We start from the raw sequence: 19,289 nt of genomic DNA, 5'->3' as shown, positions 1-19,289 counted from the left end.
GCAATTTATTTTTATATTTGACCATTTGATTTCATTTCACTGACCCCAATAAATAGACCTAGAAGTGATACACCTCTTGCTGATGGACATCACGTTGGACAACCTATCTTCCAAGTTTAATTAATTATAATCCAGTGTTTTATGAGAAGATCGAGCAGCCAACTGATGGATGGATGTGGGGACTAACAATTGTAACTTTGTACCTTAAAAGACTTGCAGCCATCTTCAGCAGAGTTTGGAGCAGATTCAGAACTTCTCACTATAATTTTAACATGTTCCAAAAATTAGAAGATTATAGGTAAAAAGAATCTATCGTGAATTTTTCATATCCTTTAATTACTATAGTATAACCAATCAAAGGAAATAATGTAAGATAACACACCGAAAAGTACCCAATCATGAATAAAGTCAATCAACCAGAACACAGCTACAAGTATTATTTAAAACGTTGCAACCAGGCGTATGGAATGAAGCAGCATGATAAACTCTTTAGAATATTACAATTAAGTTGCCTCACACAACAGCTAAGACGTTTTAGGTTGAATAAAAAGAACGGAAACCCATGACAGTAAACTATAAGCATTGTTCAATGCATTTGTCACTCTCAAGAACTTCACACTCTATATACATTGTGCGATCTTGTTTTCGTACAAGTAGAGAACAACTAAAGCATACAGTTTTCGATCAATAGGATTAATTTTCTTAATTTGCAATACCTCGGTATTCATTTGTTTTTGTATATCCAATTGAAAACAAAAATGTACAAGTCAAACAAGAAATTGAAAACTGTATAAAATTGAAAATCAGATGTTCATGCAAAAACGCATTTAAAACTTGGGTGCACTAAGTATACTTGTAGTTGCTAAATTAGGCTGTTAACACTTTCAAAAAATGTCAATTCTAAAAAGTGAAAGAAAATGTGTAATTATGTTAGGCATTGTTTGTTAACTTTTCTAAATGATTATGTTATATATATTTGCATTTTGTATTTCAACTTTGTTCAAAATCAAGTTAATGGTGTAAGAGACCAGTGACATTTATTTTTTGTAAACAACATCACACATGGATACATTTTCTCTATGATTGTGGAATGAACATTCAGATCGTTATTAATTGTCAACATGTTTGCTTCAATTGGAGTTAAAGATACAGTCTTGATTCTGGCCTTGGAAACTTCCAGAACTCCATCATAAAAGGTATACTAATATTGCTGAGATATGGTAGCTGACAAGATTTCAAATGGATTCTCAGAATAATGATAAACAAATCTTCGCATGCATTGAGAGACATACACATCGAATGGGAATCAACCAAGCATATTATGCTAACTGAATGCCTATTAAATGGCTATTATGCCTACTAAATGCCTATTATGCCTATTAAATGCCTATTATGCCTATTAAATGCATATTAAATGCCTATTATGCCTATTAAATGCATAGTATGCCTATTAAATGTATAGTATGCCTATGAAATGCCTATTGTGTCTATTAAATGCCTATTATGCCTATTAAATGCTATTATGCCTATAAAGTGTCTATTAAATATCTATTATGACTATTAAATGCCTATTATGCCTATGAAATGCCTATTGTGCCTAGTAAATGCCTATTATGCCTATTAAATGTATAGTATGCCTATTAAATGCCTATCATGTATATTAAATGCCTATTATGCGTATTATGACTATTAAATGCCTATTATGCCTATTAAATGTCTATTTAATGTCTTATGCCTATTAAATGCCTATTATGCCTATGAAATGCATATTGTGCCTATTAAATACCTATTATGCCTATTAAATGTCTGGTATGTCTATTAAATGCCTATTATGCCTATTAAATGCCTATTATGCCTATTAAATGTCTATTATGCCTTTTAAATGCCTATAATGCCTATGAAATGCCTATTGTGACTATTAAATGCCTATTATGCTTATTATGCCTATTAAATATCTATTAAATGAAATTCGAAATTTTTAACTGTTATATACAAACCGTAAAATTGTTGATCAAACAGAAGAAAAAAATTATTTTGTTCTTCAGTCTTCTCGTTCGAGTTTGGTGTTAAATTTGTAAATTATTGTCATTTTTGTTACTCTAGCTGTGTTTTAAATATTCCTGATAGAAACATTCCTTTTATTATTCATGCCTGTGTTTTGTATATTCCTAATAGACACATGATATCGTCACATATATTTAAAGGCTCAAAGTTGACTTCAAAAGATATTGGTCATGTACTAGCTTGAGAATTTGATGTATAGTGTCAAGGAACTTCGATATATGTATGTATAACTTACGTTGACTATGACAGTTTGAATTCATTTTAAGCAATGTGTCCGTATATACAGGTAAGAACATTACATGTATGCAGTGTACGCTAGATATACATGAAGTTTACATGATTGTGAGTGTAGTTACCTGTAGGTTAAAGGACAATACTTGGAGTCAGACTTACTGGATGATCTCACTGCATAGGATAAAAGAACGTTAATTAAAAATTTCCCAACAATTTGCATTTGAATGCCTTTCAAGCTTAACAATGATTAAAAATAGCTTTTTAATTTGTATTAGGTACATTTTTAATAAAAATATGGCTTATATTTAGAGAAAAGTTAAGCACAAGAAACAGCTTTGGCGATGGGATCAATAATTTTGAATTTTAAAAAACATCACAAATTAATTTAATTTAATTACATTTCTGGAGAATGTCTGCAAACATTCCATTTCTGCGGCAAATCTGAACAAGAGCCAAAAACAATGAACTTTTCGGTGAAAATTTCTACAGATTCGGTCAGCCCGCAGTTTCTACAAACTGAATTTAACATTTGGGCACATTATCAGAGAACAGATGACATCAAGGTATGTTCATCTGATCTCACCAGATGACGCAGTCACAAATGTACTGATATAAACAAATTCTGAGTTTGTCAAGGTATTAGATATAACATCTGTAATTTTCACTGGCAGTCTCAACCAAGATGGTCGATGTTTTCATTCTTCTGAGCCTGGTTGTCCTTGGAGACACCTTGTTTTTAATACCTAACGCCCCAAGAAGTGCTTGGAAGATCCTAGCCGTTGGCAATGGTGGACGCTGGGGTAGCTGGTACCAACCACAATATTGTCCCAATGGATCATACGCCGTTGGATACAACATGAAGGTATGCAGGATAATTATTTTTATGTCGGGTCCAAAATATCGGACACAAATTTTGAATTTCTTTTCATCTTTTGAGTTTGACCTTAGGACATTTCCAAAATGTTTTATTGTTATCATGTGATTCAAGGCTTTTCTGTACCGTCACGGTTCCACGATTTTAATATTCATTGGTTAAAAACAAAACATGACTTGACTATTTCTAAACAAAAGGAGGGTTTTATTTTGTTTGTTTTTTCTCTCGTTTCTAAAATATCTCTTCATTTATCACCCAAAACTGATTCGGGTTCATTTGAAATTTTAAACGATGAGAATTTGTCTTTTCGTTCACATAAAGTCAGAAGAAAAAAACACATGAATCAAAATCAACATGTATTTATACTAAAGTAATACAAAAATTAACATAAAAGGCTTAGAAGTGAGTAGTTTTTCTAGATTTACAATAATACTGTAAATTACTTTCACGAAACTGCACCCAAATGTAGTCTCCCATCATGTTCTCGTTATACTGGCTTTGGTAGCGGCGTTCAAAGTCCAGTATATCCTGGTGGAAGAGCTCTCCTTGCTCTTCCGAGTACGCTCCCATGCTCTCCGTGAATTTATCATCAAGGATATGGACTTTGAAAGATATCCTGCAGCCCATTGTGCCGTCAATGAAGCTGATTATTTTAAAGTTTGTAATCGCGACCGTAACGGTCATAGTGTCGCTATCGCTGCCGAGTGTAAAAGCCTCAACATTTTAGAAGGTTTGCGTTGAATCTTAGCGATAATAACCACATACATTTATAGATGGTACCCTACGAACGGATTCTAAAAATCTTCAGTATGGCGCCATTCGTTGAGGTTAATGGGTCACGTACCATTTTTTGAAGTTGTAGTTGATTACTACCAGCGCGAGGAGTTTTGTATCATCTGTCTTGGAAACCCTCAAGCCATCACCGTAGTCAATATACCTTTTGATACTTTCCATGGATAAACCACAGTCGCTTAGTTCACTAGTGTGGTTAATAACTGCAATGTGGTTTTCTATAACGCCGGCTGGTTTGGTGCACAGCATAAGGACGCGAACATCTGGGTTTTTAAGGTCCCACTCTGCATCGTGAAAAACGACCAAATAGCCAATTAGCGTCTGCGTTAATGGCGTGTTTACTAAAAGTTGCTTTAGTTTACGTACTTTGGTGAATTGCCGGGTCATTGTTTGCTAGAACGGCCATAGATGGATAATCACATAGGTGTGATAAAAAATTGTTGTCTTAAAAAGTGGATATGTTTAAAGCACTATAGTCTAATGTAGTGGGCTACGTGTCTGTGAAAGCTTCCTCGACGATTCATTTAATGAATAGGACAACCGACGTAAAAGTCTGGTAACAGCCTTAATGAACCAGTAATAACTAAGCAGTAAATGTATTAGCCACAGAAAGCAAATGGTAGATAATACATGTATCAACGATGCTTGCATTCTTTTAGGAAATGTGAACTTATACGGAGTTGTTCATAGTTTATCATCCGGTTCATCGACGCATGGAGACCCTTCTGTGAACTTTCCTGGGTTTATTTATAACCACTCTTATTATTTATTTGCCGGTCTTTAGGTTCTCAAAACCACGGTGAATTTACAGATTGTCACTCTGGAATGCATCCATAATAATGTCAAAAGATCACTTCCTCCAACTTCGAGAAAGCTCATTGATTAGCAATCCCTGTGTGAAATACATGAAATAATGTGTGTTTGGGATCCGCATTAGCTTACAGAAGGGGATTCCATAAAGCTTTGCCACTAGCTCTACATGGTGGGGCCTATAGAGCATGGACTTTTGCTGGCAGTGCTTGGGCAAGTGCCGACACACAATGTCCTGCACTTGTATTGCAAGCACTTGCTTGTTAGTCAACAGAACGCCTAGTAACGCTGGCAGGGCGATCTTGCACTGGTGACATCAACGACTAGAGCACGCTGACTAAGCTAGAAAAGATTGACCACGTCACCGTCACTTAAATGATATTGTGACTATTCCTAGGAATGCTCTTGTCTAATTCGGGTGAATGATAATTATTTTGTCACATTAAAACAACTATGACCAAATATATCTTGTCACGTGGGTAAGAGTTGTATCTGCCGTGTTCTATTACGCTATATCCAACAAAAATCCTTTATACTTGCTTACATAAAATAATACGTAGCGGATGTTAAAAAGAACATGTGGGAAAGGATTTTCCATCTGCTGGATATGGACGGGTCTTATTCAGGTATATTATATCCAATGAAAATTGTTTCATACTTCCTCCCATTAAAAATATTACCCGGTTGAAAAATTGAAGTCGTCCCATTTGAATACCATTATTGGCCTCGGAAAAGATTACATTAAAATGCATGCTTATTTGATCATTCTGATATCATTCGTGTGTTTTTGTACCACATTTTTTCACATTGCATCTGGCTTGAGTTTTAAAGGAAAATAATTTTCCAGGTTTTCTTCTCAGATTATCCTGAATCTTTAAAAAAAAACTTTACATTTTAGATATTGTTAAACTAACTTTTGAACACACATATTTAGGTGTATACTTGATGGATAATTTGAGTTATAGAGTATTGAGTGGGGATGTGGAGTTTGTCAAATCAAATGGTATAATCACGGCGGGAACTGGGGCCAAAATCTGCCACGTTACAACTAATGCTGACTGGGCAAGGCTCCGATAAACCAAGTCGATGCTTCGCACTGCCGATACGATCATGTGTATTCCACGACCTTGAACTTGTTGCTGACGTGGACCTAATATAAGTGCTGACCAACACCTAGTGTCACCTACTTGGAGAACGCGTCGGCCGCTGGCTCTTCTAAGGTCGAATGAATATCAAGCCAGTGAGGGCCGTCCGCTTGCGATGGCGCTACTGTCTGCAATTCAATTTTAGACATGTTGAAAGTGGTTTGTAGTACAATCAGTAATTACGAAATTTACTAAGATTGCGGCAATATACCATAGTCCGCGATGTTACTGGGAGGATGTATCAGCAGATAAGAAGCTGGCAAAACAAACAAAGAGATAGATTTACCTGTCAGCGACGAGCAAATCTCGCAGGTTGCTGTTTGCTTTGCAACCACCAACGAGGTGCACCAAGGTAATATATTTTCTTCTAATGATGGGCGATGCATGTGGTTAATTTTGCCAGTCTTTTTAAGGAAGATGTCCCCGACCACCAAACTGGCTTCCATTGTCACGGACACTTTGACACGCATGTACAAGTTGACCAGTCTGCTGAAGGTTAACACATGCCGAGAGTTTATGGGTTCTGTGTCAGAACTATTGTCAAGTAAAACGTATATGTGAGGCAGAATGAAGCTGGCATCCACCGTGTGCAGGGCATTGTAGAGAGGTTCGGCCCTATTCTAGCTGTCTGCCTGTTTAGGTAAGAGAACGCCTAGGAGATGATGGTTTGAGTGGAAACGCCGAAATGCTAAAAAGAACGACACTGTAAATCGTTACAATGGGTGCACTCTTCAACTGCCTGACGTTGTTGTAGCTTTAAATAGCGATGGAAAACACATTGCATGTGAGATAAATATTGATAATATTCGTACTACGTCTGCTTTAAAATGGCCTTGGCCTTTCTGACATCTTCCGGGATATCATTTTGTCGATCATCGCATGCCTCCTTGGTCTATTTCTTTATCGATTCCTTGGACCCATGTCTTTGATTCTCAGAACTTGAATACATCCACAATCGTATTTCTCTTTGATTTTTTTTATTTCAAAATGGATATCTGGCTTGAATTAAACGCTAGGGGCATGATTTTATGTTCTTTGCACGCGCTTTAATGATGATATGAATACATAACGGTTAACAATCCACGAAGTTAGGTTTATCAGTATCAAGGTATTTCACATGTAGATATTTAGTTCCCTAAATTTATATATACTGTTGTACATCATTGTGTATCTTCTTTGGACTAGCCAAAGAAGCTCCATTGGATCTGCTGCATCGGTGAGACCTTGGAAAAGGCTTTTAGCTCCAACTTACTCCAAGCATTCTACCCAATAATGCTTCAAATTTGATAATATAAACAACAACAACAAATAGATTTATCGAGTTTTCGATGTACTTTAACTGACTGATGTGATTATGAAGCATGTAGTAAGAGATATTCTTTAAAGAAATGACATGATAATTTATATTTTTCTCCGGTTTCTGTAGATGCTTGTGCCAAATTTCATTGGAAGTGTTTCATCTCGATCGCCTTTTGAAAACTGACCACTGCAACAGGGAATCAACGGATTTATAACATTATCTATCTTTGTCATTGGTGAGCTCCGCATATGACTCGCTTTATTTTCAGACTCAAGCGGATCAGCATAATCATGACGATACAGGCATAGATGCTATCTTCTTACGTTGTCATCCGTTTGTCGTATCTCGCGACTATGGTGACATCACATCCGATGAAAGAGGGCAGAGCAAATGGGTTGGCGCATCCCGAGACTCCTCAATTTCGTCAGCCGTCCAAAGTACATCTGTCTATAAATATAGCTCGTGGTAGTATCCGAGACTCTGGTATTTAAACACCTTTTACACCACATTCTTTGCGTACTCACAGTCTTCAGACCACTAGCAGGTCATAGTGTATTCGAAAAAGAAGATGCGTCTTTTGTTAACAACATCCAGCTCGTACTCAGTTTTTTCTTTCCCCTTGGCTGTGTACTATTATGTGGTGCGAAATAACTCCTTGCGACCAGCTGGTCATGGTTGCTGTTTATAAACTGGAGGCTGTTGAATAACTTAATCTGCATCATGTAGTTTTCCATGTTGTTTGGAATTGAGCTGATCTTGCCCGTCGAGGCTGTTCTGGTGGCCTGTATGATAAGGCGACCGTCGTAGTCGCAGATGTTTTGCAACACAACAAGCATCTTGATTTTTCTTTTCTTTGGTGGTGGGTGTCTGGCATTAGTTCCTTACCATTCCACTTCTTGTTCTCAGCCACAGGTGTTACAATTTCTCAGATGGTCACTGTCCATGACCATCTATGCTGTGTTACAGAAGAGTTTGAAATTTTATTCTACCTCCTCATTTAGGTACCAGATGACGGTCTTCATGGCTTCCTCGCCATGGTATAACACCGGGTCCTTGCAGACTTCGTCTCAGCGGACAACCATGCAGCAGAACCAAACTGGATATAGTTAATGATTTTCTCCGTGTTGTTTTTATTCGGACAAAGTGCAATCCTCAAGTAGATCGTTTAGACTGAAGATGTGGGGGCACCAATGACAGACTTGGTTCTTATTCAAGTATTTGATTTGCTTTATTACAATATGTATATTGTATATGCTATTGTATAAAGCAAAGCCTTTTTCTGGCACAAAACGTTCGAACATGCCGATTGCGTTCACCATTACAGGAAAGTAAGTTACAACAAATTTGAGCAGTCACGGATGATTGCCGTAATTGCCTGAATGGTCAACATGATTGTCTTCTAGAATAGCACACTCAAAATAGAGGTTTTCAATGGTTTTCACGTAGAGAACGGATTCTGGCGAAATGCATTTTTGCGTTTATTGTAGCTTTTGAATCGAAAGGAGCTGATCTACGTTACACCAAGATAGAATGTCTCTCACTACACAAAACACCTTCCAGACCAATCGAGCATGTCCACTTCAATACGCCTTTGTAGTATTGCATGGACATGGGCGGCAAGCTGATGTACGTCTTTAATGCGCACCATCGATGTGGCATTTTTCCTGAAATAAAAATTGTTGCTTTAACGGTTTTGGATTTCTCCAGGTTCACCGTCAACACAATACCAACTCCAGATCTCCAAGTCTCCAGAACTTTCTGCCGGTGATACCCTACGCACAAGGCGCTACGACATTAATTGGAACTGATTGTTGACACCTCTCAAGGGCAGTCAGCTTTGACATTACGGTAAACAGCAGAATTGCCAAAGCCAGCTGAGCCTACGGGAGACTACGTGGGAATATTTGGAACCACAGAGGAATTAGTCTTACCACCATATGAAAGTTTGTCATGCTGCAGTGCATACCACCCTCCTGTTTGACAGCGAGAAGTGGACTGTCTATTGCAGAAATTCCCGACAGATGAATCAATTCCACATGAGCTGTCACCGGATGATTATGAGGATAAGATGGCAAGACAAAGTTTCTGACACTGAGGTTCTAACTTGCGACGGCATCCCATTTTTCTTCACGTTGCTGCAGAGGGCCCGAGTTAGATAGGCAGGACACATCGTCCATATGGCCCAGGAACGTATTCCAAATTAGAACCTCTATGACGAACTCTGCGAGGGAAAGCGCGCTGTTGGAGGACAAAAGAAGCGCTTCAAGGACTCACCGAAGGTGTCGTTAAAAAAACCTGCAGAGCAACAGCACCTCATGGGAGACCCTTGTGCAAGACCGATCCTCCTGGCACAGCAAGATTACATTTGGCGCCAGAACAACAGAAAACTGCAGAGGTTCAGAGAATAATAATACCAGAGCTGGCAAAACCCCTATTTTAATACTAACCCTTGTTTGCAACACATGCAGGAGAGACTTCCGTGTCCGGATTAGCCTCACTAGCCATCTCCTTACAAACCGACTCATCATAAATAACTGAAGCTGTGGTCGTGATCGACACCGATCGACAAACATTCAGTATTAATTTCAGTATTAACACTGCCTCAACCATTATATATGTTTGCTGCGTTTGACCTCTGAATGGATACTTGAGAGGCATTAAGTTACAAACAACCTACTGATATATTTATACTAAATGTGATCCTATGATATATGTGTGGACCTCTCTCTATGTAAGTTTTCTAACCACTTTAATTGCTGAAATACCTTTTCAAGCTGTCTCTTAGCCTTATTTCTTCATTATTTGATTCTTTCCTTGTCTTTGATTATCAGTACATGAATAGGTTCATACATAGAAATTGCGGGTTTATTGCTTCGAAGTGGTTTATGATTTCAAATAAACCATATCATCATCATTTCATATTTTGCACGTGTGTGTTGATATGGATATGTATACATAATGATTAACAATACGCGAAATTGGGCATGTCGGTATCGTAGTCTTTGACAAGTACACGATTAGTTTTCGGAATTAGCTTTGTGTATTCTCTTAGGATACACACCCCTATCCAAATTGCCGCGAAATACACATCTCAAGCCGCAGCAGCCCTGTTATTAGAGGGTCATGAGCAATACAAGGGTCGTGGTTCATATAATGTGGCTTTGAAAACAAAAAGACAAATAAGTTTTCGGAGTTTTCGATGTCCTTGAATCAATTGATCTAATTATGAAATATCTACTGGAGAAATCAAAAACAACAAAAATGACATAATGTGGTTATGCCTGTCTCCGATCTCCGTATAAGCGTGTGCCTAACTTCATTTTAACTGATTCATCGGATTAAATGGCCATCGTAACAGGAAACCAAACGTTATGGGGACTATCTGGTAAAGCTCTACGTTAGTTCCATTTTCAAATGCTTTACTTTCAGATTCAAGGGGAACAACATGAAGGTGACGATACGGGCCTAAACGCAATCTCCCTACGTTGTCAGTCATTGGGTGTTTCCCGCGACGTTGGTGATATCACATCCGAGCAAGGAGGATGGGGCACATGGATCGGCTGGACAATGTGTAATAATGAATCGGAATCCCAACGTACATTCCTGACGTCATTCTCGCTGCAAGTAGAGGTAAATCAGGTGGGTCACTATTTATCACTTTGATCGGTTTGCCCATAGAAATGTAACGGCAAATAGTCCTGGAATGTTCAAAACACAAACCAGTAAAGAAAAATGGTATAACAGATTTCCACTATGCGAGATTGTTCCAAAGGTATGTCTCATGTTTCAAAGAAGCAACAAAGGCATATTTTGAACGCTGATAAATTTTTAAAACTCTCAACGAATTAAATCGTCAAGAACATGTATACTTATATACTCATATAACACAACGAAAACAGTAAAGCGCAATAAAAAAAATGGTTTTAATTTTTATCAATAACCATGATGACACAAAGATACATTTTGATACATTTAATAGTTTTCATTAAGGTGATAGAACAACTTCATGAGTTTAAGATAAAAGAGGTAATCTTATTTTCAAGAGATAACGCTTCTTCTTTTCATAACGTTTGGTACAAAAGTGTGATCAAAGTTACTTTGGCGTACGAGAGCATTGAAGGAATACAAATGTTAATTTGCCACCTTCAAAAATAAAAAGCTCTGTAATGTTTCAGGAAAGATAAATATTGACAGATTATATTGAATGATAATAACACAGACATATCATGTCAATATTTTTACAACAAAATAATATAAAAAGGAATACATAAAGCATTTGATGAGTAAACATACAAATTTATATTCAGCTAAAATTCCCTGAATGGTTTTGTTAACGATCCACTGTCAATCTCCAACGATTCCGCTAAATATCGAATTCATGGAAAGCAATGTTCAATCATAATAAGCACATAGGGATTCAAGATATGAAAAGGCTGCTTATTTGATCAATCGAGATGACAAAATCTGCCATAAATCTGAAATCATTGATACGTTAGAAAGTACTGAAGAAATGTTACAAATCAAGTTCCTATTGTGGAGGGATGTCTGTTTGGCTGCTTGATTACATCTAAATAGAACGTGTCTTAATATATTCTGAAGACGTTTTATACCATTTTACTTGACGGACAATCAACTGGATTATTGTAATCCTTAACTTATAGTTGTTTACAGAAATAGCAATCCTTTGTGAGGAGAAATTAACGGGACATAAAGAAACAGACTACATTTATTTGAAGGAATGGATAACCAGACAACCTACATACACATTACATAATCCTGAGAAAAAAAATTCCATGCAGAAAGATCATTGTCATTCATGTTTATTAAAACTGGCGGTCATTCTTTGCTAACATACCAACATAGAATTGTTTACAAAGATGGATACAAATATATTCTTGCAGCAATAAAAAGCTTCTCAAATTACACTCTGGCCGATCAAAGGACAAATATTCAAATATATCAAGTGTCAAACTTATTTCAAGAAGGAATATAGTTTCAGAACAGAAATGATCAGAATTTGTTGGAAAAAGAAAACAATGAGTATACTTCAACTTTCCCATACACAAATTACCAGTAATAGAAAGGTTGTTAAAACAAAAAGACTAAGGACTATAATCTAATCTTATTTCCCTCAAGATGAAGTTATTAAATGGTTCTAAATTTGACAAAAATTATTTGCAGATTCAAAAACACCCATCACACGCCGATATACATGACGCTGGTAAAATTTGCTCATAACTATGTACCAACCTATTTGATTATTCGACTGCTGATATATCTGGAATTCACAAATAAAATAAAAATACTGGTGAAATAGATTATCAAAACATAAAGCATTTATTCACTAAATGATACATTCCTTACTTTTTTGAGGAAATAGTTAAAGTCAGGTAAGTAATATTAGGTGATCCGATAGTTTATGAACTGGAAGAATTAAATGGAATGGATGCTGAGAGTATGTTTTACGAAGAAGAGTTATGTTTATGTTTATTTAGCTATTTATACGAAGGCAAAAAGGTTTTCTTAAAAAATATAAGAGTGGTTCTACTTACATAATAGAACTATATGATGAATCGTTTATCAGATGATTACAAATGAAACATTGATACGTTAGAATAAACGAAAAAAAAACCACAATCAGTATTAAACAGCGTGAAAACATTGGGTTTTTAAAAGAATGTTGTTTTTTTTCTGGTATGTAAAATCAAGCATTGGGGAAACCGCGAGTCAAAGAATGAAGGGGCTTAAATATGCTCATCATGTAAATTTTTACTGATCACAAATCGGTTGGAAAAATGAATTGCAACCACAAATGTAACAGTTAAACAAAAAATGATACACATTAAAAGCATCATAAGGCCACTACAATGTAATAGTGTTATAATCTGGTAAGGAATGACATCACAGAAGAAACTAAACTGCACAGAATGTTTATTAATAATAATTGTAATATATGCTCATTTCTGTCCCCGTTAACTTTACATTGTCAGAATCGTGCAATATTTTACGATACTGCACACCTGATGTTCATATTGTACTCACATGCACGATACGTGTGCCAAATTTTGTATTAGGAACTACTTTGTAAACAAATTATGCACACTCACGTAGTAGGCGCTTTACGTTTTGATTGATTAAATTTGTTTCTGACTGAACTAAAACTGATGTTTCGTGGACTGCCACATACCAACTGCTTTGCAATATCCCACGTTAACTTTTTCGATACAATGTTTCGGATTTAGGCTAGCGATAGAAGCCAGACAGGTCATAAAATTGCTGGGTCCCTACAAATAACATGCAAGTGACAAGGCATAAACGTGTCTTCTTTCGGAAGTGATGTCTAGCACGCGACTAAGTTCAAATTTATCCGGGCGGAGTGATATGCGCCTTAATAATGTTATTGTTATGTACTGATGAATCTGCCTTGTGTATTTAGTTTGGAATTCAACATAAATTCAGTTACTTTGCTTCTCGTAGTGTATTTTTGTTTATAACATTAAGCCTTAGGTGGAATAAGGAAATGAGCATACAGTTAAAAGGTTACTGTATTTGTATGGGAAAAAATGAACTCGTTTTGTCGGATGGATATACTGCACTCCCAAGGTCGTGCAGTATATCCATCCGAAAAATGTAAAGTTTCGTTATTTGATGATGACCCATTCTGATTAAATAGCAATAGAATATATAGAAAATAATTTACTTTGATCTGCAGGAAGTATAAAATCTATCACAATATAACTGGATAACGTGCTGAAAGAACATAAAAACTATGCTCATAAATTTTGGACAGACAGTTGTAGTCTTCTTTGAGAGGGAACTTACGTCTTACAATTACTTTTATTTTGCCATGTTGAACTTTTAACCATTTTCGATATTTGGATATTTTCAGTTATTTCTGGCATAGTAAGTTTAACTTTGTTTAATTGATTTTTCACGAAAATTTGTCTTTTATAATTTCGTCACTGCATATGTTAATGTAATCGTCATGATATTATACCTGTATTTTATTAACATGTTTATCTCGTTTTGCCAGTTTTAACGAACGATTTATAGTCTCTCATCACACCTTTGGATTATAGAGTAGATAATCTTTATGTAATTACAACAATTTGAACTATTTGTTTCCTTTTTGTTCCGACCTCTTTTTTGAGCTACAACTTTTTGACTAGAAGACGCCTTACCAAACGTTTTGTCTAATACTCTGATTAATTTACCCAGTTAAGTAATTCCTTGTCCTAATAAAATATTTAATACTTAGTATGTTCTTACCGCTCAATATGCTTTCCGGTAATGGCATACCTCGAAATAAATTTTAACGGTCGCCTTTGTTCAAGAGCAAGTTCTAACAGTTATTCCTATGAATTTCTTTTATGTTCCTTTTCTATCCGGTCTATGCTGAAATTCATAAATAGTTTGTCTACTTGCAAATCATTAATGTTGCCGTTTTTCATAAAACTGAATCTTCCTCTTTTTCTTTCCAATGAGCTCCAAGTAAAATTTATACAGATTACAAGATCAAGTATTGTTTAAATTAGAGAGGATTAAATAACCCGGAAGCTATACAGACATCTGTTGGTTCTAATAGAGTATGTGGGTTTTGAACCAAACACTCAGAATTACTCTAATGTGTGTCTTTGTGTCTGTGTGTGTGTGTAATTTGGATCATATCGCTATGATGTCTGCAGTGTTGCAGTTTATAGTGATGTCAAGCACTGGGGCAACATTCTACCGACATGAAGCATCATGTGCCACCCAGTCACATTATTTTGACACTAGGACCACCAATCCGAACATTATCCTCGTAATCATGAGCGCCAAGCGAGATAGCTGCTAGTAACATTTTTTTCTTTCGTAAGACTCGGCCAGGGTTCGAACCCGCGAATCATCGCAGTTAGTTTTAGTGTTTACTATAGTGTTAGCATGTTAAACATGTATTTCACAAACAGTTTATGAAGGCAATGATAATGGATATTGCGGTATATTACAAAAATTCATTAAACAGAATGAATATCAACATCAGAGATAAAGAAGAAATATTTATTTATTTTAATGGTATTACTGCAACATGTGTTTTCTGTGTAAAGTAAACTAGGTAGTTCATCTTTCGAATCAGTAAGGAAACAACACCTAAAGGTACTCGTGAGTTCTTTGTTTACATAAACAGATGATAAAGGAATTGCACAGGGTGAAACACTTAGCACTGTCTTAAACATCCTTACAAACTGAACAAATACAGTATAAAAATTTCATGACTGTAATATTCGATTGTTACAAAAATGGTTTGATTAAGCACGTAAAACTCTGGAGGATAATGGTTGAAAAGACATGAAGATGTCGAGGAAACAAGTTAACAACAATTTAATTGTCATTGAACAGAATAGTACTGAAAAAAGCCTAACAACACTTGCAATCAGTAAGGGAAACGGTAGATTATTTACCTAACATCCTAACATTTACATAGATTTGAAAAATAAAGAGAGTAATCATATATATGCTTTCGTTAGTGATATCGAAGAAATAAAGAAATTTCTGTTATAATTAACAAACTTTAAATCTAACCATGAACACTTACATAAAGACTCCAATAATCGATTTCAACAAAACCATCAAAAACGGAAAATGTTCATAAATGATTATGCAACAAAAATTCTGACCGGATAACATATAACACTAATAGCCTGTCAGTGCTGAATGAAACTAATGATTGAACAGAAATAACTCAAACATTAGATGGTTTACAAAAACACAATTGATTGTTAATGAAAGCATGGTTAGTTTTATGAAAACAACTTGCGATTTATGTATTGCAGATAGACTTTTGCAACAAATTACAAGGAAAAGTTGAAAAATATGAAACCGGCACAAGATCATATCTTAGCTGAGAACTAATTAAAAAAAATATCGATGTAGTGATATTGCTTTTCGTTTTTGCGAATACTTATTTCATTAAAATAAATAATAAAACTTTACAAATAAATAAAGTTCCTCTGTTTAGAAACGTATTATGACTATCATAGACAAACCTCTGAAGTCCAAAACCACATGTCAATGGATGGCTGAAAAGTGCAGCTTTAACTATACTCCATCGTAATTTGCTGCATATAAGTTATATATAATAAAGAACAAAGGCAATCAAATGTTTTGTACCAAAAGTCACTCTACAAAAGTAATCTACAATGAACAAAGGAAAATTATTCACACATTTATTATCTCCTAGAAAAAAGCACTTCGTTTAATGGAATAAAAAAATAATTTTAAAGTATCATTTCATGCTAAGAATTGTCTAGATTATGGTTGCTACGAGAGAGAAAATAGAAGCAGTATTAAATTTGTGTTTTATAAATAGGAAATGAATGTCACGGCTTTAACCATATGGATGAGTGGCCTTTGGGTCCATGTACATAATGAATGACTATGCTTTTTTGCACTTGCCATAACTTTTGTTTGCACAATTTTCAGCTGAAAGAAATGCGTTATTTGCTTTTGCGTATCTATAAGATATCATACTAAATCCACAACTAATTCCACTCTCGATTAAATTATTGCCATAGGTATTGCGCTACAACCTTGTGGATTCGTGTTCAAAATCCCTGTCCAAGAATGTTCAAGATAAACATGTACAATCTGATTTGAAATAGGCAATGCCTAGGTGAAACGGAATTGAAATATATCTTGTATACTGACTGAGCGCTTCTCAAAATTGACGAAGATGATACCCGATAACAACAATTTTTTGTTAGGTATGTTTAATTTGTATTGTTTGTTAGCTTTTCTCTCCATGATTATATGTTATGTATAATTGTATTTTGTAATTTCTCAAATGAACGGTGTACCTGACGATGGACATTGCTTATGTAGACAACGTAATGCATAGCTAACATTATTCTATGAGTGTAGATTAAAACGTAGTATCATGGAAGTAAACATGTTTATATTTATCTGAATCTAGGACATTGGTTTTCTTCATGTAAAAACCTGACCTATATGATGTTTGCCCTGTTCTTTTGTATAATTGTAGTACTATGCCTTGTTGACAACTTACACTGTTCTAGAAATGAACTGTTGACTCTCATCCTGGTTCTACTATTGTGACTTAGTTTTTCATATAATGTTGTTCAGTTGAAAAATTATTCATATTTGCCTTAACGTTTTGAAGCAAAATCTGTTTATAAAGAGGAAAATCATTAACGGAGCCGGAAATTGCAAACAGGAAGCAAACATGTTTCAATTACACCAGTGGAAATGAATTGGTTTGCTAAAAAAAACATTTGCGAGTGGAATTCTGTGATTGCTACTTTCGCTACTCATTTGTATTGCTGTCTTTCTTCACGGGTGTCTTCTCTTTGGTTCTGCTGTGTGGTTCTTTCATTTCACTAACTTGTTGTCGTATGTTTGTCTCATGCATGTAAATACAGCATTCATATTATTACTTACGTGTCCATTTTAAAATCGTAAGGGTTTTCCAAATTAAAAACCTGAAACGAAGTTACCCAGTAGAACTTGATTCACCTCAAGGTCATAAGGAATGAACTTTGGATGTTTTGAATACGTAACATTTTATGCTTAATATTCGATTCAGAGGCATCAAATATGCCCCCATATCTCTCTCTCTCTCTCTCTCTCTCTCTCTCTCTCTCTCTCTCTCTCTCTCTCTCTCTCTCTTTTGCCCCCTTCTTCTTTTCCACCATGGTCACCACTTCATCCTCCTCTGTGTATCATCTTTCTAAGAAATATTTATTTTAGTGTATTCAGTGAAATTCTGAAAAATATCATCATTCATCCATTTTCAAACTTTAGCCGGCTTGAAGTCTGCTATTTTCATGACTGCCTTCCTGTACACGTGGAGTACTTAAAGTTGTTTTCATCCACTCTTTTTTCAGTTCAGCGGCGACGACACGGCAGCAAACTATGTAAAATTCATGTGCCGTGGTTTCAATTCAGGTTCCCAAGAAAAAGAACTTTCTCACCCCCCGGGACATGGCCCATGGGGCACCTACGGTGATTGGAGTCAGAGCTGCCCATTAAATTCAGCTATCTGCGGAATAGAGACGAAGGTCGAACCCTTCCAAGGAGATGGCGGTTTGTTCGGGAGCGACGACACGGCTCTCAATGACGTTCAATTTATTTGTTGCAATGATACATCTAATGAGTTGTAAATAAAAGATACAAAAGAAATTGAACTGTAATGAACGAGATCGTTATTGTTTTCTTTTGTCTTTCTATTCTCGTTATACTGTATACTTATAATTGTGAACAATTGTGAAGAAATCAACTAATTATAAGCGTTACAAATAGAATTGGATGTTATGGACTCAAGAGGATCAGTAGACCAAGACATGCAAAGCAAAATTGGCAAACATTTATATATAAATCCATTTTGCAGCGCGTGAAGTAGAGAATTTTCTTATATTTCTATAGGTGTGTGGTCCCATTTTCCAGTATAGAACAACAATGAGGAATATCAATATATTTCATCACTTTATTTGAAAGCTGTTATATGTTTGGACGTCATTAAACGTTTCCACTTCATTTTTCAATGCATACACTAATATGCAAGCTCTATCTTCGTTATTTACAAGATGCGATTGTTATGGATATATATATATATATATATATATATATATATATATATATATATATATATATATATATATATATATATATATATATATATATATATATATATATATATATATATATATATATATATATCATATATTGTTTAATAATATAGTTTTTATTTAAGTTACTTGGGTTAATGACAATATTCTGAAGGCTGGTAATTCCAACACTATCAAACGCACTTTAAAGGTGAGGTGTGAAACTTATAGATAGAATAAACAGAGATCTGAGCAAATATATAGGACAGAATGACTCGAGTCCCTGTATATGGAAAAACAAATATTTAATCAGCTACATTAACAGCTGTGATAATACATTACATTTGGAAGATATACTTTTTTAAAAATCTCTTTCACCGAATTTCAAACTCAAATATATTTATATAAATAGCCGTTTTAAATGACTGAATTAGTTCATGATATACTCGAGTGAACGAAAGAAGTCATTG

General features: G+C 35.4%; 1 protein-coding gene across 1 annotated transcript in view; it reads left to right on the top strand.

Moving 5' to 3' along the window:
* LOC149786056 (vitelline membrane outer layer protein 1 homolog) overlaps positions 1–18,409 on the top strand; it is a 76,812-nt gene extending 58,403 nt beyond the window's left edge. Inside the window, exons 3-4 of the mRNA XM_089976346.1 lie at positions 10,649–10,858; positions 18,100–18,409. Of these exons, the coding sequence (XP_089832472.1) occupies positions 10,649–10,858; positions 18,100–18,375 (486 nt within the window). The 3' untranslated portion in view covers positions 18,376–18,409. The remainder of the gene's footprint in view (positions 1–10,648; positions 10,859–18,099) is intronic.
* The last annotated feature ends 880 nt before the right edge of the window (positions 18,410–19,289 follow it).

This window comes from Sinohyriopsis cumingii, chromosome 12 (assembly GCF_028554795.1).
Source record: "Sinohyriopsis cumingii isolate HCF-2022 chromosome 12, ASM2855479v2, whole genome shotgun sequence".
Classification (NCBI taxonomy): domain Eukaryota; kingdom Metazoa; phylum Mollusca; class Bivalvia; order Unionida; family Unionidae; genus Sinohyriopsis; species Sinohyriopsis cumingii.
The sequence above is the reverse complement of the archived record's forward strand: the minus strand, read 5'-3'. Positions and strand labels throughout refer to the sequence as shown.